This window comes from Schistocerca serialis, chromosome 10 (assembly GCF_023864345.2).
Source record: "Schistocerca serialis cubense isolate TAMUIC-IGC-003099 chromosome 10, iqSchSeri2.2, whole genome shotgun sequence".
In the NCBI taxonomy this organism is placed as follows: Eukaryota; Metazoa; Arthropoda; class Insecta; order Orthoptera; family Acrididae; genus Schistocerca; species Schistocerca serialis.
Genome location: NC_064647.1, coordinates 54386376 through 54409696, shown reverse-complemented (window position 1 = coordinate 54409696; position 23321 = coordinate 54386376). Strand labels below are relative to the sequence as shown.

General features: G+C 40.4%; 1 protein-coding gene across 1 annotated transcript in view; it reads right to left on the bottom strand.

Moving 5' to 3' along the window:
- Window positions 1-13920: 13920 nt before the first annotated feature.
- LOC126425256 (collagenase-like) overlaps window positions 13921-23321 on the bottom strand; it is a 210483-nt gene continuing 201082 nt past the window's right edge. Inside the window, exon 6 of the mRNA XM_050088227.1 lies at window positions 13921-14363. Within this exon, the coding sequence (XP_049944184.1) occupies window positions 14196-14363 (168 nt within the window). The 3' untranslated portion in view covers window positions 13921-14195. The remainder of the gene's footprint in view (window positions 14364-23321) is intronic.

Sequence of the window (23321 nt, the reverse complement as noted above, 5' to 3'; positions counted from 1 at the left end):
CATTATCATTACTGATGCAAATTAATGGAACATATGAATGTCTGTTTTATAGTTGATTAAGCAACCAAAGAAAATACAATATAAAATTAAATGAATAAATGATGAAGAAATTTGTTACCCTACATCTTTGTTATTACTTTCAAAAGCCTAAATCAGAATTTTGACAATGTGATTTAGTATATAAAGCGTGCAAGACACTTGCTTTAGTTTTCATTTTTTAAAAAGGTGAGTGTTATTTAGAAGGTGTGGTTTACAGATGAGTACAACAGGGTTCATATACTGATCAATTGGGGTTTTACATAATGATATGCACTTGTAGGTTTCTGGGAATAAGTAACGCCTGCTTAGAAGCTATGTGTAAATTTATATCACCTGTGCGTGAAGGAGACCATAGACATTGTATCTGGATGAAGTTGTGAGCTGAATAAAAATATATCCTCATAACATTAATTGTGTCAGCTGATGGTAGGTGAAAACAAAGTAAAATCAGGGTGAAGTCATTATTAAACAGTGAATTTGTTTTAGCTTCATTTATTTATTACCCAACTTGAAAGCAATCCAGGATTTTCTGAAGCAGATATATTATTTTGTCCATTTCCATACTTCTTCTTGAGCTGCTGAATGGATTGGCGCCGGCCACGGTGGTCTCGCGGTTCTAGGCGTGCAGTCCGGAGCCGTGCGACTGCTACGGTCGCAGGTTCGAATCCTGCCTCGGGCATGGATGTGTGTGATGTCCTTAGGTTAGTTAGGTTTAAGTAGTTCCAAGTTCTAGGGGACTGATAACCACAGCAGTTGAGTCCCATAGTGCTCAGAGCCATTTGAATGGATTGGCACCTTTATCATTCGAGGTCTCAAGTAACTGCATATGTTTAGATACCATGTATCCACATAGCCTTCTTGGAGCAATTGACATAGACGATAGTGTCTGTGAAATCGAAGATTAGAAACAGTGTCACCACATCCTTGTAAGATATGTCTGGATCATTACAGTGAATTGCATAGAAAATGTATTTAACCGTAATCCTGTCTTATATGTTTTGCCACACTTTATACTCCACATCCCTGAGAGTCTTCAGCGATGCTGTATTATCTGAGAACGTCATTATTACACATCCACAGTTTTTTGTAAAAGCAGTGAAGCCAATATGCTTAACTACAAACTGTCTGCATTCATTGGAAGAGCCTTGAACATTTACAGTGATGTTCACACTTCAAGCTGCCATCGTGAAATGGTTTGGATGTGACACAACACTTATTCATCTATATGGCTTGTTGTGCAATTCCTGTGAAAGGTGAATAGTTAATCAACCAGTCATGCAGAAGTACCTGCTGGGGGAGAAATTTAACTGTATTGTTCTCTTTTGAACAATGTATAACGATAAGTGATGCCAGCAGCTTAAATGTCTGCAGGCTTAGCAGACATCCTTCTACTTTAACGTCCTCATAGTAAAAACGGCGAAACCTTGCATACATATAAAATCTTAGATTGTGGGTATAAAGTTTCCACTCCACTCATAAATTGTGATATGGACAATAAAATGAATTCAGGTTGACTTTGGCATTAGTTAAGTTACAGCAGTGAAATACGATCGAATCGTTTCCCATGTTGCCATTCCTATTGGTTTGAAATGCTCTTATAATGAATCTTGGTGTTCCTTATTGAATGGACGTTTTAACAGCCTACGTGTGCTTGGCTGCCGTCGGTAAAATAGGATAGACAAAGTGCTCCCATTAATGGAAAGTTAATGACAGATTCAAATGTTACTCATCTGTTACAGTGATATGGGACATCTTACACCTTATTTTATCAACGATAATCTCATTCACATCACCATATCCTAATCGAATGTATGAGTTAAAAACCATTGCATTTCTTACCAAAACAAGTTCCTGCTTCAAACTCATAATTATATGCTTCATGTCCTTGAAATATCCCATCAACATCTTGAGAGGCATACATTCATTAAACTGACTACTATTTTACTGCTCTATTCCACAGTTCATTTTGGAAACATCTTGAGTTTTCTAAACCATTCAAATCTCAAGTTTTAAGAGTTAATGCCTAAGAGTTAATGTTACACTCACATATCGTGTGTGGTCAGTCTTGACCATGTTCTGTTCATATCTTAATTCCTGAGGCACAAATGTTAAAGCATCAGACGTAACATTTGATCCAACTGTAGCATTACCATAACTTTTGCGAAATTTCCAATTGAAATATAGAAACTATTACTATCCTTATCCAGCACATAAAAATTATCAGAATGATACTAAACCTGAATCCTTGAGAAAGCTGGTAGTGGTCCTATTGGGAAGTCTTGGATGAAATCTATTGTCTTTTCCATTGCCCTTGTTTCTGAGATAAGCTTATTCATGTTTTTCTGTAACACTCCCTTTTTCAGACCATTTAAAAACATCATTTTAAAATAAATATCATATGTACCAGGTTGTATTTCCATAACTATTCATTTCAACATACGCCACCCAGTGAGTTTCAGGTACCACAGCTACATCTAAATTCACAATCATGCATAAATTAGTTTTTCATATAGCCTTAGGCAATGTGTTCCATGCAAATTCTCTGTAACATCGAACTTTTGGGCAAATTGAAGAAGATCAGTATTTGTAAGCGGTCAGTTGTGTGGTATATCTAGGAGCTTTTCCTGTTACAGACAGCCAAAACCTTTCCTATGTTGTTTTGAATACAATCATTTCCTAATAGCCATAGATCCCACCATCCTATTAAGTCTTTTCACCTGAACAAGCTGTGCCTGGAGACTTTTAGAATTTTTCATTTTCCAGGCGATGACTGCCACATCTCTAGCTAATGAGCCAGTTGCTGAAACGTCTGCCAGTGTTGGAATTAGAAATGGAAAAATTTAACCTATGGTCTGATGTATTGGTGAGATTATAAGCAATTTTAATTCCTTCTTCTTCATCTTCATGTTCTTTACACTTCAGTGTGCTTTTTACTGCTGACACGACAAAATGGAAACAGTTTTATGAACACCCTTGGGTTGTCTTTTTATTTTTTAGTGTATGAAGAGCTGTGCTCGTAACTTATTGGAAACTTACTTCCAAATCCTGTTTATGCTAGGTGCTCATCGTTTTGTAAGCTACAAATGTCGTTATGGATTGTTTGGTAAATATATCTCTTTTTCGCACCTATTGTCTCCGCTTTATCAGCCAATATTTGATATGATGCATGACATTCTGTCACACACTGATTTGTAGCATATGCAATATCGTGCTTCTTGTCCACGTCACCCAACAGATTAATTCCCATATCATCATTTTCTAACTCTTTTTGAAGTGTTACTCCAGGTATATGTTTGGCATGTGTAGTGTTCCAGCGCAATGACAAGCGCCGGCACGAAGACAAAGAAAAGAAGAGCAGAGAAGGCTGTGAAATGACGTCAGTCTATAGCCCACTGACAAGGACCACACCACGACAGAAGCGGCCTCTCCTCGAAGAGAATGGAAGCGCAGCTCCTGCCGGCCACAGCTGCACAGCTCTAGACCAGCACTCGCAGAACTGTCATTAGTGACCCACAAATTGTGTGACAAACTTGCATGAACATTGTATACAGCAGAAGACTTTGAGGATTTGTGTGTCACCCGTCGCTTGCGACTATTCAGTGTAATTATAATGTTAAGTATTGTATCTTCTTTAATGTAATAAGAACTATTAATGTGATTTGCTTGAATTGCTGTACAGCATTCCGAGAACGCACCCTATACGAGACGAGTGGGCAGGACCCACATTGGCAATGAGGACTAACAAACAAACCCCGCTCCTGATGCTCACGGAATATCCCTTTTTTTTACTTGCATCTTTATTCTCTCTTGTCTTTAGTTTTTGGGGGCCTTTATTTGCTTTAATAGTTTATTGTTGTTTTTGCTAATCAGTGTTTTCCATGTGGGCGTTGCAGAGATTTTCTTGGTTCTTGTCCTTCTTTTGCTTGCTTGCTTTGTCTGTTTGCTGCACTTGTCCCATCCCCTGCTCAGGCGCAGCAGCCGCAAACGCCAGATGCCACGCTGTTAGTGCAGATGTTTCAGTTCCAGACGCAACAGACATCTACTCCACTCAACACGGCGCAGCAGCTGCTGGCCAATGCGGCACACTCGACGGAACGAGCACCACCTACAGCAACACCTGCTGCTATAACGCCTCTTCGACAGTTTTGTGAAGAAAAAGAGGAATGGCTCGAGTGGTTGTCCTAGTTCGAGTCAAACTTACTAGCTCACAGCTTACCAGGTACTGTGAAACTTTCCTACCTGCTATCAATGGTAGAAAGTGCAGTGACTTATTCAGAAGTTGTATCCTAACGCCACTCCAAATGAACTGTCTTATGCCCAGGTAATCGCTACGCTAACTAATTATTACGACCAACGAGTGATTGTGGTCGCAGTTAGGTATGAATTCTTTCACTGCAAGAAAAGGCCAGAACAAATACATCGCATTTGCAAGGTATGACAAGGAAAAGCAAATTCACATATGCTTGCAGTGCTTTGTACTGAGACGTTATGTTACGTGATGTGATCACATACAATGCGCCTGATGTCAAACGCAGAGAACAGATTCTGATACAGTCTAATACATCATTTCAGCAGGTAGTGCAAATACTCGATCAGTACGACTCTGGCGCCCTGTCAAATGTTACCCTTGCTCGCGAGCGGCCCATTCGGTGGCGGCAGCAGCTCACCACTCCGAATAAATAATCTTCCACACTGCGTAAGCAGTTCGCTAAACATGCTACACAGACGAACAGAATTATGTCTTGCCCTTGGTGTTATATACAGCACAAACGCCAAGATTGCCCCTCCCAACAGGCTCAGTGTTACGCTTGTAGTAGGAAAGGACATATACAAGCCATATGTTTGTGACGGAACAAACATAAGAATTCGGCCCACTCACAAAAACCTCGTCACTGGAACCATGTCATTAATGCAGTTATATTCAAAGTCTGCAGAAGGCACATGCAAACCTAGCAAGCGTGCAGTTTCTTCAGTGATACGCCACTCAAACAAATTTTTTGTTCATTTAGTTATTTGTGGGATACGTGTGAAATTTCAGTTGGACATTTGTCCCTCTATCACATTCTCAATCGTCACACATATCAACTGTTAGGCTCCATCTTGTTGTTGCCCATAAGCCTGTCTAAAACTAGCATGCAACTGACTGCTTATAATGGACAAGACCTTCCCATTCTCGGAACATATACTTTGCCTGCCATGTATTGCTAGCATAAGTGAGCAGTGAGTTTTACAGCGCTACACTCACGTGATGGTGAGAATATATTTGATCTTGATTCTTTTGATTTGTTTGACTTTACCATTCAGGACAATGTGTTATCGATGTCTGCATTCAATGCGAAAGACAGTGTACCTAGCTAGCTTACTAAAAGAATTCCCAGAACTCTCTTCTGAAGGGTTAGGCATAGCTAACAATTTTGTTGCGCATATTACTCTGAAAGACAACGCTCAGCCGAAATTTTGCCGGAACAGAACTGTTGTCATTGCATTACGGGACAACGTTGTTGCTGAACTTCAAGAATTACAAGATAGCGGAGTTATTGCGCCCATATCAGCTGGTCAATGGGCAACGGGCAAATCAAATGATTTTGCTCCCCAAAGCATCACATCGCATTCGCCTGTGTTTACTTTGAGTCTACAGTCAAACCACAAACTGTCATTGATACTAATCCATTGCCATGGCCAGACGATCTCATGGACAGATTAACGATGGATGCTACTATTCAAAAATTGACTTGTGTGACAAATATCTTCAAATACCGCTTGGTGAAGAATCTCAAAAAGTCTGTGTAGTAAATACCAGTAGTTGAACTAAGTTCGTTGTCGTCCATTTTGTTAGTGTGGGTTGCCTACATCAGGGGCAGATATGCACTCAGGGGAAAAATTTTTTGTTCTCCTTTGATTGATAGGTACTTAACCTATTGTTCTTCTTTGACTGACAGCTACTTAACCTATTGCTCTGTTAAGTAGTTTTCCATGTCACCTCCATCATTTCCTTTTAATTGACAGGCACTTATCCTATTCCAGAATGAGAACTGCAGCGGAGTGCAGCGGAGTGTATGCTGTTATGAAACTTTCTGGCAGATTAAAACTGTGTCCCAGACCGAGACTCGAACTCTGGACCTTTGCCTTACGCGGGCAAGTACTCTACCAACTGAGCTACCCAAGCACAACTCACACCCTGTACTCACAGCTTTACTTCTGCCAGTACCTCGTCTCCTACCTTCCAAACTTTACAGAAGCTCTCCTGCAAACCTGTGCTAAGCCATGCCTCCACAATATCTTTTCTTTCAGGAGTGTTAGTTCTGCAAGGTTTGCAGGAGAACTTCTGTAAAATTATGGTACACTCACACCGTCTATATGTATGGGCCTAGGAAATTATCTGTGAAAGTCATCGAATCAGTGCTACATCCTGCCAGGATTCTCTCAAACAAGTGTTATGAAGGACAAGCATCCGGCACTATGTGTGATAATGAATATTGCACTGACGGACGTAATGCTTGGAAAGACATCACTGACGTCGGTTGGTGTACTGTAATCATTACTATGACAAGGAAAATACAAAGGTACGCTTAGGGGTGCTGGTAACAATCAAAAATGGTTCAAATGGCTCTGAGCACTATGGGACTTAACATCTTAGGTCATCAGTCCCCTAGAACTACTTAAACCTAACTAACCTAAGGACATCACACACATCCATGCCCGAGGCAGGATTCGAACCTGCGACCGTAGCAGTTCTGCGGTTCCGGACTGCAGTGCCTAGAACTGCACGGCCACCGCAGCCGACTCTGATAACATTCTCTCTGCTATGTAGAGACTCCCATATCCCAGCACAAATGGTGGGATATGATTATGATTGGCTCTTATAGAATTTAACCCACTGAATTACTGATGCCACCTGTGTGGAAGCACTGTCCACCTTTTTTGTTCTGCACACGAGACTTTCAGCGGCAAAAAACCGTATTACACAGATCGCTATATTGCACCAACAATTTAACCTTGCAATGTGCCCTACATATCGTCAAACACAGAAAGACTCTTACTCAATAACACTGACCTCTCACTGAGGAAAGGAGCTTGAATATTAGAACGTGAAACTGATCTCCAACCGAGCAATATATCACCGCATTCTGTGTTGATGTAGTAAACATGCAATTCGTATCATGTGCCATAGACAATCACCCCTTTTATAACATTCGTACATATACCACGAAGACAGACAGCATAAGGACATGCACCATAGCTATACTCACAGCACTAGATATTTCTCGCGAGGTTGGGTGTTCATCAACTACCAACAAATGACCAGTGTGCCCCCACAGGGTCGAAGTCACTCTCAGAACTTTTGTGCAAAGATGGGCTCATTTGCCCCATGGCACAAACGCATTACTGTCTTTGGTAAAGACCTGCTTGCTTGCTTGCATTTTGACACATATCTCGAGACTCTGGGATTACAAGAACATATGTAATTTCGCATGGTTGGCTAGAATGTCACACCTTTTCATGGTACTTCTCGATATCAAGCACATGTCAATATTGCTTTCATAGCAATATCACTTTCATGACAGCAGGGTGTATTTCTGATACTTCGCTCATTCTCGAATGTCGTTCAGTTGAGACTCTATGGTTTACAGTATGCTCCTCCTAGACATTTCCAGTCTATGTATTCGGAATTATGTCGTGTGCATAACCACCCAACCTTGCGGGAAATTTCTAGTGCTGTGAGTATAGCTATGGTGCATCTCTTGGTGGTAGACCTGCAACTCTACTATGAGTCATCACGCCAGCAATGGAGCCTAGGTGAACATGTATTTCGACAGGAATTTCTCATGTGTCAAGTACGAAATGCATGCCGCTGCCTCAGTCTTGCGGGTCCTGAACGAACACCTGTGCATCACTGGGCACCTGAGGGCCGCGTCGCCAATTTGTGAGACCCACTGAAGCATCCAGACTCCAGCATCGGGCATCAGATAGCCAGATATGTTTTGGTGGATGCAATCGACGGAATATAGTTTTAACAAAACATAACTATATTCCATCAATTTCACCAACCAATAATATGCTGTGAATTAAGAAAAACTACCCCATACATGCGAAGAATACCGATTTAATTAATTTGCATAAATATTTTATATCAATGTGGTGTTAACGGTACAATAGTTAAGGGGAGGGGTGTGTGAGTGGGTGACATGGAGCAGAACAGCAGGTTAAATGCAGAACAATAGGTTAATTTGCATAATTTTTAATGTAAAATGCATTGCAATAAATTAAGGGGGTGGGTTACACATAAGAATGCGCTCGTAATGGCGTTGAAAGGAATGTGAAATTCGAGAAGTGCACCAGAAAATGGTGGGAGGACATAACTAATTACTTAATTTGGTATCAAAGTTGGTACAATAGTTTAAGGAAATGGGGTGACATGGAAAACCACTTAACAGAATAATAGGTTAAATGCTGACAAAAGGTCTAAACATTAGGTTAAGAGACTCAGAGTACAGTGCCAATCATTAAGATATATAACATGTTTGCCCCATGTAATTGCTTATTACAAGACCTGATGTTTCCAAACAGCAGAGATGATGAGCAAGAGAAATCCAACCCCACGAATTGAATTTTGTGTAAATAAATAATAAACTATTGCATTTCCTTTTATGAAATCCTTCCTCTCCACCACCACCAGACCACCATATTGGATTATGTCACAGAATGGACGACAGCGTGCTCTGGTGGCAGTACTGTGTACTAGATCAATTGGACTCTGGACCTTGGGGTGAACACACTTGATGGGGGTACTGCCTCTAATCGATTAAATAAAGACTGAAAATAAAGACTTATGTCCATCACAGACCGAGTCATTTTCCCGCCATTCCGTAGGAGGAGGTGGCAGTTGGATGACGTAGGTTAGTGGAAGTAACCGTGCACTTTCCTTCCCGCCAGTTTTTTAGGTTAGAGGAGGTAGCCGTGGTGTGTTGCATTGTCCTGATAGAATTTAAACTTACCACCACTTTTGTGGGGGGAGGGGGTTTACTAGTGGGTGAAAGGTTAATTAATTGATTTATTTACTTTAGTAGTCAGTCAAACTGATGAGAGTGAGAGGAGCTATTCCAATAACTCAGATATGAAACTGTACCTGCAGCAATGAGGGGGGAGGGGGTTGGTTGAGGGGGAGGGGTTTGATTGAGAGGGGAGGGTGGGACTATAGGACAATAGGATATGTGCCTGTCAATCAAAAGGAAATGGGGATGATATGGAAAACCACTTAACAGAACAATACGTTAATTACCTATAAATCAAAGGAGAGCAATAAGTAAAGTACCTGTCAATCAAAGGAGAACTATAGGTTGGCCCTGAGTGCATACTTGCCCCTGATGTAGGCAACCCACACTAACAAAATGGACAACAAACTTAGTTCTACTACTAATACTGATGTGGGCTTGTTCCAATTTTTGCATTTGCCTTTTTGCAGTGCTTCCCCACCTTCCATTTTCCAATAGTATTTGGAGCAGCTTACTGAACAAGTGCCAAACTGTTCAAACTGTATGGATGAAATTGTCGTAGCAGGTCGTACATCTGAAGAACATGTTGCAAATTTATGTGATTTGTTTCGTGTGTTATCTGATGAAGGACTGAAGTGTGGACAGGACAAGTGTGATTTTGTAAACCTGAGTTGCAGAATCTTGGTCATGGCATAAACAGTCAGTAGACATGCTCTTCAGTCGCATTAGTTAGCTACACAAGACTTGTCAATTTCTCGCAATGTGACAGAATTGGAGTCAGTCTTAGGGAAAATGAACTTTTACATTCGGTTCATACCGAATACTGCACAAATCACCGCTCCATTGCATTGCTTGCGTCGCAAGAATGTCCCCTTTGTTTGGACAGATGAGTTGCATTTGTCAGTGATCGATGCTTAGTTCACTTTGATTCTGACAAACCAGTCGTACTACAAGTTGATACTTCCTCTTCCAGTCCCGCGATGCGCCCACACTCCAGGTTCCCCCACAGGGGAGGAATATTCCGGCGTAACCACAACCTCCGGCACGACGATGAAGAAAGCATGAGCAGAGGAGGCTGTGAGACGAAGCCAGCTGATAGCTTGCTGACACGGACTGCACAACGACAGGAGCGGCCTGTACCTGAAGAGAATATAAGCGCTGTTCCTGCCAGTCTCGGCCGCACCCTACTTGACCGTCACTCGCGCAACAGTTAATAGTGATCCACGAACTGTGTGACAAACTCGCATGAGCACTGTATACAGCAGAGGTCTTTGAGTTTTTACGTGTTACCCATCGCTTGCGATTACTCGTTGTAATTATAAAGTTATGTATTGTCGATCTTCTTTATTGTAATAAAAACTATTAATGTGATTTGCTTGAGTTGTTGTATAGCATTCCCAGAACACAGCATCCTTTAGGCACCCTATACGAGACGATTGGGCAGGACCCCACATGTAGTTCGATCAGTAGCTTATCTATAACGCTACCACCACCTCTGATGCACTTCCTAACACACCAGGGATATTTCTCAGGTTATGTCAAAATCTTGATCACCGAGGTTGTCCTTGCATTTAGGTTGATTGGCCGTTGGAGTGTTTTACAAGATACAGTGCAAATGGTACGTTTGTTTTGTCAGTGATGGTATTTGCAGTTAACTATAACTAATGTAAATAAAAAAAAGTACATCACACTGTGATTTTTTTCCTATTATCTCCTTAAGCTGGCTTCTCCAGCCCCAGATTCCCTACCTCAAATTGTTCAATGGAGCATCCACTATCACTATGTCCTATTGGATTTTTGCATGCTCTTGCAGCAACGCACTGTATAGCAAATCACATGCATCCAGTCAACTGTCATCTAATGAAAGGAAACCAACCTACTTAACTGCTGACCTAATCCTGGATGTGTTATGAACCACTCCACGAGAAAAACATGTGGTTCAGAGCTCTTCTCCAATTCTTCTGTGTAAAAAGCCCAGAAATTTCTTCACCTTTGCCATCTTTTAAGATATACATCCTTGTGTTTCATCTCTGCAGTTTGAAAATGGTAAATATTTCTGATGTTCAGTTCAGTACATATGATTTCTCAAATTCAGTCTTCTACTCTGAAAGACCAAATCACCTACATTAAATGTCTGATACTGTGGATCTTCCACTTTAATATGATTGAGTTAGAGTCTCATTACTGTGAATATTAAGCCGTTTCATTCATATTGTATGACATGCAGTTCAGTTAGGCTGTTCAGTTCTTTGTGGGAGAGTGTGGGAGTGTGTCTAGCCATTAGTATGATACTCAAAGATTAAAATGTATCGAAATTTGTTTTTTTTCATGCTATTCAAACGTTTCAAGGGAGAGGAGCAGAGTATTAGTATATTCTATACAACTGCATTAACGCCTTGAAATGCCTATTGTCAATTTCATCTCCATAGTCAGTTTGAAGGTTTCCAGGATACGGCATCAGTTGTTCAAACATCCACCCAACTTCACCTTATCACTGGCAATGTCGAGGAAAAATTGGAATACATATCAATAACCATTAAGATGTAATCGAATCCTCAATTATGTCTTAAATATTGCATTGTATGTACAAGTCATGCAGTCCATGTGCAATAACATGCCTATGACAAAATCTTTCATGTGCTGATTTGTGTGGTTTTCAGACTACTCTCTCCATATTTGTTTAATGATTTGCCTTTCCCTAAACTGTCGAATGACTGATGTGATTTTATTCATATGAGCTCTAATTCCAGCAGTAGCTGATGCTGTGAGCAGTCAAAGCTGCCCTTTTGTTTCAATGGAAGTAACATAATATATGTAGTCCAGAGATTGATATTTATCTTTTTATGCTGAATGTCAGTACCTTTACTGGTTCTGCCGCATAACACATGTTTAATAATGATTGTGTGCCACCTAATCTTAGGGCTTTTTGTTCGACTATTTGTGCCATCGCAATATTTCAGCACAGGTTTATAGATCTCTGGGTTCATGGCTGCCAGGCATTGAAGGTTTTAGGAATATTAGATCCATTAGACCAAGAATTCTTTCAGAACCCTTACTCTAAACAAATAGGGCATGCTTGGTGAAGCTTACAGGCTGCGGAGCCTACATATATGGTACTTCCCCACTGCCCCAGTATGTAGAGTCTGTTTAACTGTCTCTGTGACAGCTAAAGAAATCAGGAGCAGCACATCCTAATCCTTCTTCTTTGGCCCCATGTACCTTAGCAGGAGTGTGTGTGAGTCGCTCTACAGATACAGTTGGATTAAACTTTTCTGTGAGAGAGTTAACTCATTCTGAGTGTCCTAACCTTAGAAATCGTAATTTCTGTCGAATGGCCTTTCGTGCAACAATAACTTTACGTTTTGTCAACATGCTGTTGCATACTAAACTGATTTCGACACAATATGCAACTTGTGTGGTCTCTGTAGATTTATTTTTACTGTATTTCTAAAATTCGTTCATCGTCATCAACCTTTACATTTAATATAACAAATAACTTCACTAGGGCTATGACATTTACTTCTTGTTGAACTTGTGTCCCCTTAATATCTTCAAGTTATTTTGTTCATATCTTGTAGTGTTTATTCAGTTAACATGGCCCTTGCAGTATGCAAGTTTGTGCATACACATGGACAAATGTTCTGTGTATTTATACACCTATTCTCAGACTGGATACATGACCTACATGTGAATATAATCATAATGTATTGTATACTGAAATATTCAACTCCTTCATTGCTATACGTAGAGAAGTTGCTGGAAATTCCACTTTTATTGGGTGTCATTCAATTTTCCTGTTTAATCATTACTTTGTGTAATACCAACAGACTCCACATACCTTCATAAATTCATTCCTATTTCCTACATGTACTTGATAAATGTGTTTTAAATTCATATTGTCTTGTTTGAAAGCGATAATAAGATTTGAATTATCCCTTACCAAATACCCTAGAATATGTCAGACTCGTGTAAAAGATATCAACTCATATATGGTGATGGATGTAGAAACATTCCAGTAGTTGAACCTCGTTTTCCAGTGCAACATCATTGCCTCCACTCTTTCTGTCGGTGGGATGTTGTGTAAGTTACTCCATTGATGCTGGCAAATCTACTGTACTAACTGTTATTTAGGCTGCAATTACGTTTTGAAAACTATATACACATGTTCGAATAGATTCCATCTGGATGTGTTAGGAATGACATGACAATATTCATGTTGCCACGGTCAGATAGACCGACAATGCATTATCAGGAAGTAGTGTTCCTTCTTCTTCTTCATCTTCTTCTTCCTCCAGTCTTTGCAGTACTGCAGGATGTATCAGTAACTGAGTGATCCTGAAGAGCTGTGAAACAAGACTTTAGCCCTCAATGTCACTTTACATACAGTGTCACTGTCGACCACTAAACACTCAGTCTTCAGTGTCCGTCCTTTGCTGACAGACCAAAGTGTGGTGATGTAAGCTAAATACGAGTCCTGACTTAGATTTTGTGAATGAAGAATTTATACTGGTGAACGATGCAAGGTTCTACAGCAAAATAACGCGAAAACAGGAAACTTAAAAAAATAAATGACTGAAGTTCTAGGGCATGTTCAAACTGTTTAGTATTTTTGTTCGAAAATAACTGAAATCTTTGAAATATTCAGAAAAATTAATATCCAATGCAAAAAAATGTGAAAACATTTCCACTGAAATTTTTAATACAGGCCGTTACCAAATGTAGACCCAGCGGTACATGGAAAAAATATAGCACTACATTGCTGTCATGAAACAAATAACAATTATTAGATAGGTTTGAGTACATTAAAATATTAAAACACTCTCTAAATACATTCTACCCGTAAATTACTAAAAAGAAACATAGTTACATATTAATTTTATTCCTTGAATCCATGTTGACACAGAGATAAACAGTTTTCTTCAGTCACATATTGTCACTTGCTGGGAACATCCAGAGAGGAAAACAACTGATCCACAGAAAGCACATGGTGAATGCTGCAATCAAGCGCAGTTCAATCTACTCCGTCACTCAGGTGGACAGTGGTCTGAGAACATCTTTTTTGGCTTATTATTAAGTGTCATGTGCTGATTTTTTTTAGTTTCATTAAAATACATATTGAATGTGATCTAGTAATGGAACACTGTAACTATCAATGCCAGCTTCTCACTCAACAGTAATTGCAACAGTTTTTGTGATCCAGTCGAGGAAGTGGGTTACCCTGGAGAAGCCACCAGGTATAGGTACGTCGCACTTGTCATAGATAAAGCTGGCAATCCCGATCTGCTTGTAGCCTTCTTTGGATTTGAGAACAAGGGCTCCGCCATGGTCATTCTGCAATGTAGAAAATTATTACCTTACAATATCTTGTAGACTTCTGCTGCTGATATTAAAAGTTTATGAACGATATTACACCTTGACCTATACTAAGGATGAACCACAGGTATGAAGGCCTCTTCAGAATCTGTTTGTTTACCGATGACACAAGTAAGCTGATGGAGGGCATAAACAAACCAGTACCAGGAAGAGTCTGGGTAATAAGTAACAGCTTTATCACTGATTCCCAACAAACAACTTCCCTTCTTACAAAAAAGCTGTATTGTTAGAATTCAAGTTTCACACGTAGATATCAATGGGGTCCACACTGGATGGGATTCTATATGAGACGTCTTTTACATCGAGGTGCACAACAGACTGATGTTGTACCAGCATGTGGATATGTTTGGCAAGAAAGATTAAGTGAAGTTGCTATTGCAGCATGTTGCAAAAGTCTCTTCAATGACCTTGGCATTATTAAACGTAAGTGGCATTACTTATACTCTCTAATCGTACCTGAAGTTATTAGCAGGAACGTGTGTACAATGGACAGTGGAAATCACAACAGTGACACTGTCATTGGAGTACTCCTGACAACATAAGTTTCCTTTATGTCTGTCCATACCTGCTTTTAAATCCTAAATCCAGTCTCGAATCTGGGCCGATCCTCAGAAAGCTCTGACTATATTCTTCATTCGAAAATGTGAAACTGTATCGAATGCCTTAAGGAATCCAGGAAGCAAGTACTGTTCTACACTAAAAGTATCTGAATAAAAAAGGAAGTAGTTATACATTCAATATGAATTATATTCTACCGATGGCGATTGTCCTGTAAAATTGTACAATGGACAAAAACGAAATTTGTCAACCAGAGTAAAATTGCACTGGTACGAAAATTATGAGAGTAATCACAACTTTGTGGCTTTAAAAACATAAACGTACAGCAAGTCTTATATGTTAGCCAGCAAATTTATATTTCTGCTAGTAAATAATCAGGTACCTATGTCTCTAAATTAAAATCCCGTAATTCTCAGGCCATTTTGTTTGCTTCAAATTGTTACTGACTCTCCACAGTTATCTTTGTCAGCAATTTTGTGCGGTTTCTGTACTTAAGCTTAATCCTATCATTTGCTCCACGTAGAGGTTTGATTGTGTTCCATCCATGGGTGCAGCATGCGAAGGCTTCTGGGACATGTCTGTGAGAACTGTCCTTTGCCTCAACTTATCTTTACTATAGATGTGACGATCTGAAGAATATTTTTAGCTTTTGCCCAAAAAGACAGTTCTTGACATTTTCTTACATGTTTCTCGCAATAAGTACGACGACCTCTTTCTCGGAGTGTCCCCAGTTAATATTTTGCCACATATCTCCAGGCAGTCAAATAAGCCTGTGATCATTCGCACTGCCCTTCATGGTATGCTCTTGGTGATTCGTGTAGTTCAAATTCTCCATCCAAGATTCTACGGATTTCTCTGTGTGCGTCCTAGCAACAAATTCTCAATGTAAACAAAAACATGTCTTGACAGCCCATATGAACGTGCTGTAGATGATAATATTATGTATGTTGTTGAATCAAATAACTCTTGGAAGAAACACTGCACATATCTGAGTGCCTTGATCCATAGCTTTCAGAGATTCATGTGGAAAAAGAGCGAGTTCGACGTCAGACGTCGATGTTTACAGAATCCGTGATGGCTGGCATGGAGGAGGTCTCTGAACTCAGAGTATGTTCTGAGATTCTACAACAAATAGCTGCCAATGTGGATCAGTTCTGATGTCCTTCGTGGACACCCGTATGACCCGTGCATTCTTCCCACCAAACGGCATAGAGTTCTATTCGAGTGATTTTCGATGTATAACGGTTAAAAGTGGTTCTAAATGAGCCGCAAATCTGGTATAGAAACCGACGGGGATTCCACAAAGCCTTGGAGCTTTGTTCAGTGTAACGACTTTAGCTGTTCCTCAACGCCACTGACGCTAATGTCTACATCTGTCGTCTTTGCACTGGCACGAGAATAAAACTGGGGCAGTACTTGTGAGTTTGCCTTTGTAAAGGAACACTTGAAACCCAAAGTTTCAGTTCCTGTCTTGTCCATGTGTTTCTGAGCACTAACTCTGATGCCACTAACAGCCTTTACATAAGACCAATATTTCTTCGTGTTATGTGAAACATCTTTGGATAATATTCTACTATGGTACTCACCGAAGGCGTCACGCATTGTCTACTTTAAAGCCAAATGAGCAACCCTCTATGTACATCGGTATTCCATGTTTTAGATCTAATATGCGGTTGTCCCTGTTTCCTTAGAAACTTCTTCACAGTGACCATATACCAAGGAACGTCCCATCGACCACGAACTGTTCTGCCAGGTACATACTTATCCAAGGTATGGTCAACTATTCCCTTGAATTTGAGCCATAGTTGCTCTACATTCTCCTTTCCTGAGCAGAAAGAAACAATTTCTTCATCTTAATCTACTTTAGTGAACTTATAAATCCATACAATTGTTTTTGTTGCCCTTTTTACAGTGGTAATCGTTGTTGTTACAGCTACCTCATAGGTATTGATACAAGTTTCACTCTAGACATTCTCAGACAGATCAGGTGTATTTGTTTCATTAGATCCAATATACACTACTTCCGTCTTGACTGGAATTCTCAACTATATGTTGTTGGTAGTTATCAGAGAACGCATTTATTGATGTTTCGCAGGATGTCTTGTCACATCTGCCACTAACAAAATTGTAATTATACCCACCAGTTATTGAATTAAAGTCCCATCTAGTGATTACAATATGATTGAGAAACTTACATAATAATCATCTAATGGTTCTCTCTCAAGTTTTCAGTAACATTACGAAGTGAGTTTGGTTATCAATACAAGAATCCAATTATAATTTATGACCAGTCCTGCTATTGAGTCTTGCCCAAACAATCTTGGATGCAGCTGCAATTACTTCCTCAATGGATTTGAGTTTCTTGTGTACTACACAGAATACACAACAGTTTCTATAACCAAATTAATCATTTTGTTATCCTTGCTTTTAATAAAATAATTGTCGTTAATTTTACACATTTGTCTAAAGTATTTCACAATGAAAAGTTATTCAGTTAGTAAAATCTGATTGTGAATATATTGTAGCCGCTGATAAATTGATAAGTTTCGGTAGAACAAACTTGCATTATATAATTAAATTGTGAGAGACAGAGTAGGCAGACAGAGGTAGCATAGACCGCAGGGGAAGTTGGCAAGCCGTGGTGGGCATGCAGGGTGCCTACAGCTAGGAGTCAGGCAGTGGTCTGTAACTGAAGCGGATGTGTGTGGGGCTCCCAGTGCACCAAAGTACTTGCAACGAAAGTTGTGGAGTGGATCAATATTGTAACCGAACAGACCACCAGTGGGTGGAACGATGTTGCTATTATAACATGTTGGCTTTGCCAACTGTATCTGTGTGTGTGTGTGTGTGTGTGTGTGTGTGTGTGTGTGTGTGTGTGTGTGCGTGAATGGCAGACGCTACAAATACATCTTGGCGTCGGAGGACACGTAGGACAGCCTGCGGCACATCACCATAGCCAACAGTACTGCGGCTTCCTCAGTTTTGTAAAAGAGGAGGAGCAGTGAACGTTATTCTGTGAGAATGTAATAATGAATTTTAATCTGTGGTAATGTAACAATTAACGGTACCTCTTCAAATCAATTTTTAACCAGAGTGGTATTACCTGTATGAGTTTTTTCTATTTGGTCCTTTAATGAACTGGCAAACTATCAAGGTGTTATGTTGTAACTACAATCAAGACAAAAACCTCAAAGCAAAGCCATCAGTCTACCACAGCACTTACAATCGAAAGCGTGTTTGTTACAACCACGAACATACAGAATCAAGACAAGTGATTCCTGAATCGATAATGCTGCCGTTTTTACAGCATCGAAAAATCCATATTATATGAACATTTCAAATTTCAGAAACTTTCCAGAAATGAAAACCACTAAATGACAAATAGATGCTGGTGGTTTGGTTTGAATGGGCGATCGGCAGTCTACATCTACATCTACATCTACATGATTACTCTGCAATTCACATTTAAGTGCTTGGCAGAGGGTTCATCAAACCACAATCATACTATCTACCATTCCACTCCCGAACAGCGCACGGGAAAAATGAACACCTAAACCTTTCTGTTCGAGCTCTGCTTTATCTTATTTTATTTCATTCCTACCTATGTAGGTTGGGTTCAACAAAATATTTTCGCATTCGGAAGAGAAAGTTGGAGACTGAAATTTCGTAAATAGATCTCGCCGCGACGAAAAACGTCTTTGCTTTAATGACTTCCATCCCAACTCGCGTATCATATCTGCCACAATCTCTCCCCTATTACGTGATAATAGAAAACGAACTGCCCTTTTTGCACCCTTTCGATATCCTCCGTCAATCCCACCTGGTAAGGATCCCACACCGCGCAGCATTATTCTAACAGAGGACGAACGAGTGTAGTGTAAGCTGTCGCTTTAGATGGACTTGTTGCATCTTCTAAGTGTCCTGACAATGAAATGCAACCTTTTGCTCGCCTTCCCCACAATATTATCTATGTAGTCTTTCCAACTGAAGTTGTTCGTAATTTTGACACCCAGGTACTTAGTTGAATTGACAGCCTTGAGAATTGTACTATTTATCGAGTAATCGAACTCCAACGGATTTCTTTTGGAACTCATGTGGATCACCTCACACTTTTCGTTATTTAGCGTCAACTGCCACCTGCCACACCATACAGCAATGTTTTCTAAATCGCTTTGCAACTGATACTAGTCTTCGGATGACCTTACTAGACGGTAAATTACAGCATCATGTGCGAACAACCTAAGAGAACTGCTCAGATTGTCACCCAGGTCATTTATATAGATCAGGAACAGCAGAGGTCCCAGGACGCTTCCCTGGGGAACACCTAATATCACTTCAATTTTACTCGATGATTTGCCGTCTATTACTACGAACTGCGACCTTCCTGATAGGAAATCACGAATCCAGTCGCACAACTGAGACGATACCCCATAGGCCCGCAGCTTGATTAGAAGTCGCTTGTGAGGAACGGTGTCAAAAGCTTTCCGGAAATCTAGAAATACGGAATCAACTTGAGATTCCCTGCCGATAGCGGCCATTACTTCGTGCGAATAAAGAGCTAGTTGCGTTGCACAAGAACGATGTTTTCTGAAACCATGCTGATTACGTATCAATAGAACGTTCCCTTCGCGGTGATTAATAATGTTTGAATACAGTATATGCTCCAAAACCCTACTGCAAACCGACGTCAATGATATAGGTCTGTAGTTCGATGGATTACTCCTACTACGCTTCTTAAACACTGGAGCGACCTGCGCAATTTTTGAATCTGTAGGTACAGATCTATCGGTGAGCGAGCGGTTGTACATGACTGCTAAGTGGGGAGCTATTGTATAAGCGTAATCTGAAAGGAACCTAATCCGTATAAAATCTGGACTTGAAGACTTGCCCGTATCAAGCGATTTGAGTTGCATCGCAACTCCTAAGGTATTTACTTCTAAGAAACTCATGCTAGCAGCTGTTCGTGTTTCAAATTCTTGAATATTCCATTCGTCGTCCCTGGTGAAGGAATTTCGGAAAACTGCGTGCAATAACTCCGCTTTAGCGGCACAGTCGTCGGTAACAGTACCATCGGCACTGCGCAGCGAAGGTATTGACTGCGTCTTGCCGCTTGTGTACTTTACATACGACCAGAATTTCTTCGGATTTTCTACCAAATTTCGAGACAATGTTTCGTTGTGGAACCTATTAAAAACATCTCGCATTGAAGTCCGTGCCAAATTTCGCGCGTCTGTAAATTTTAGACAATCTTCGGGATTTCGCGTTCTTCTGAACTTCGCATGCTTTTTCCGTTGCCTCTGCAACAGCGTTCGGACCTGTTTTGTGTACCATGGGGGATCAGTTCCATCTCTTACCAATTTATGAGGTATGAATCTCTCAATTGCTGTTGCTACTATATCTTTGAATTTGAGCCACATCTGGTCTACATTTGCATAGTCAGTTCAGAAGGAATGGAGTTTGTCTCTTAGGAAGGCTTCTAGTGACACTCTATCCACTTTTTTAAACAAAATTATTTTGCGTTTGTTTCAGGTGGATTTGGAAGAAACGGTATTGAGCCTAGCTACAACGACCTTGTGATCACTAATCCCTGTATCAATCATGATACTCTCTATTAGCTCGGGATTGTTTGTGGCTAAGAGATCAAGTGTGTTTTCGCAACCATTTACAATTCGCGTGAGTTCGTGGACTAACTGCTCGAAATAATTTTCGGAGAAAGCACCTAGAACAATCTCGGAAGATGTTTTCTGCCTACCACCGGTTTTGAACAAGTATTTTTGCCAACATATCGAGGGAAGGTTGAAGTCCCCACCAACTATAACCGTATGAGTGGGGTATTTATTTGTTACGAGACTCAAATTTTCTCTGAACTTAACTTATGCATTTCATAACCTGTAAGAGACTTCCTCCCAGCATATGTCTAACATATGAACACATACAGATAGAAGCGGTTGACATTGTTACATTTCTGGGATTACAACTCGATAATGAGTTCACTTGGGAAGGGCATATCACAGAATTGATAAAGCGCCTAAGCAAGTCTATATTTGCAAAGCTAATGACGTCAGATGTAGGAGATACAAATGTAAAAAAAAAAAAAAAAAAAATGCGTACTTTGCTTACTTTCATTCTGTAATCTCATGTGTGAACATATTTTGGTATAACTCGTCAAATCGAGAAAAAGTTTTTACAGTTCAAAAGAGTATATAATAAGAATCATTTGTGGAGTAAATTCAGGAACATCACGTAGAAACCTGTTCATCGAACTGGGTATCGTAAACATTGCTTCTTAGTATATTCATTTCTTAATGAAATTTGTTGCTAATAATATGCCTCTTTTTCAACCAATAGCTCAATACGCAGTGTCAGTACTAGGAAGAGAATAATGTACATAAAGACCTAAAATGAGTCAACTAGGTGCATTGATCCAATAGCCATGAACACACATTTTCAATAAATTGCCAGCACCATTAAAAACTTTCTGATAAAACACAATTAAAGCAGAGTTTGAAACACGTTTTTTGGTAGACAACTCCTTCTACTCTACAGATGAGTATGTTATAAGGAACTGTTAGAACAGCTTAAGTAGAAACGTTAGATTCTGTTAAGACATCACTTGGTCACAACAGCCAAGATTAGGTATTTTGTGTATGATAAATTTATTAAACGTAGTTAACTATGTCACCTTTGGACAGTGTATGAATTCTCCAAATATTATCAGTTCCAATTTACTGAGATGTAATCATATACTTTGACAAAATGATATGATCGTTTGGTATTGATGGTCAGGAGGCCCAGTTCTGGGAAGTTCGGCCACCGGGTTTCAAGTCTTATTTCAGGTGACGCCACATTGGGCAACCTGCGTGTCAATTATGACGAAATGATGATGAGAACAACACAATCCCTAGGACACGAACGGAGAAAACATCCAACTCAGCCGGGAATCCAACCCAGGCCAGCTGCATGATAAGAAAGCACGTTATCCCTCACCTAAGCAGGAATGCACATGTTTTGACCATCTCTTGACAAATAATAGGGGAAGTGAGTTTTATATTGAAATCTTCTATGCTTTCTATGTTATAGTTTCTGACGTGTTACATACCCACGAGAATCATCTCATCCTTGGGTGTATGGAACGAAACTGGAATCTAATCTAATATAATCGGCATGCCTGTCAATGACGGCTGACCGTTACACCACATTGCATACAGTGCAGTCCACGGCATTTCTCCCTCTCCTGGAGAAACAGCGACTTGCTGTTTCTGATGTTCTCACTGGAGCCGACTGCAGCACCCTGGATCTAAACCCTGTCAGTGAAGCTCGGCATGACAATACTGGGATTCTCACGTTCCAGTCGTGTTGTCACATCCACTGCAAGATGGCAAACATTGAAGGTAGTCGCTCTGACAAAGCTTCACAGTCGTCGAGGGGGTCTTCAGTTTCCTTTAATGTGGAGCTTCCAGAGCTGATCTGCTCCTCAGGACTCTAGTACGTCGTCACATGAAGTACATGGACGACATCTCTACATATTGGTCCTCTTGATGAGGGGGTCACAATCCTCGACTTTGTAAGTGGCATCTGAGAGCCGACAAAGGATACGATACAGCACAAAGTAGATCTGCTTTAGTATCTTTTCCTGGAGACCACCTTCCCACACAGCTATAAACGTCCATACGGAATCCGCCTGGCTGTATCGCACGGGATGGCCTTAGACATTGTAGTGCTCTCGCTCTTTTTCGTGGCTGTGTTTAAGGTCTGTACATGAGTCAGCTATCTTGCTTCTTTCGTCCTGATGATGTGTTTCATGCAGCTGTACTGAGTATTGTCGCGATGAAACGGGCGCTGTGTATCTGTTTTCATTTCTGTCTCACGACTGTCGTGAAGTCCCTTTTTCTGCTATGTTCAAGAATGTTACACGGGGCATTTTGTATTCCACTCCTGTTTGACATCAGTCTGCATCTCCAATAGATCTGCCAAGGTCTCATTAAAGTGTTCTGTGATGCCAATCGTGTGTGCCTGGAGAGGAGTCGTCATCCTGTGGGTGATATCGCAACATGAAATCACCTCACATTCTAACCTCAACAAGGAAACCTTTCTATGACCAGTGTTGGAGCACTATACTTCAAAATGATGTATAGTACAAGGATCATAGCAACTTCCGAAGCTTTGACAAGTGACACTGCTTTGGTGAAAGCATAAAATGTGAGGTACACAGCCAAAATAATTATATGTCAACTTAGGGCAGCTCCTCTAGATGTCGGTACCAGTTCGGTGCAATGGTGCTGCTGCGGGCAGAATTGGTACCAGATGTCCCGGAGGTAGCCGTGGCATGTGCTCCCATCGCTGGCATTCCTCACAGTA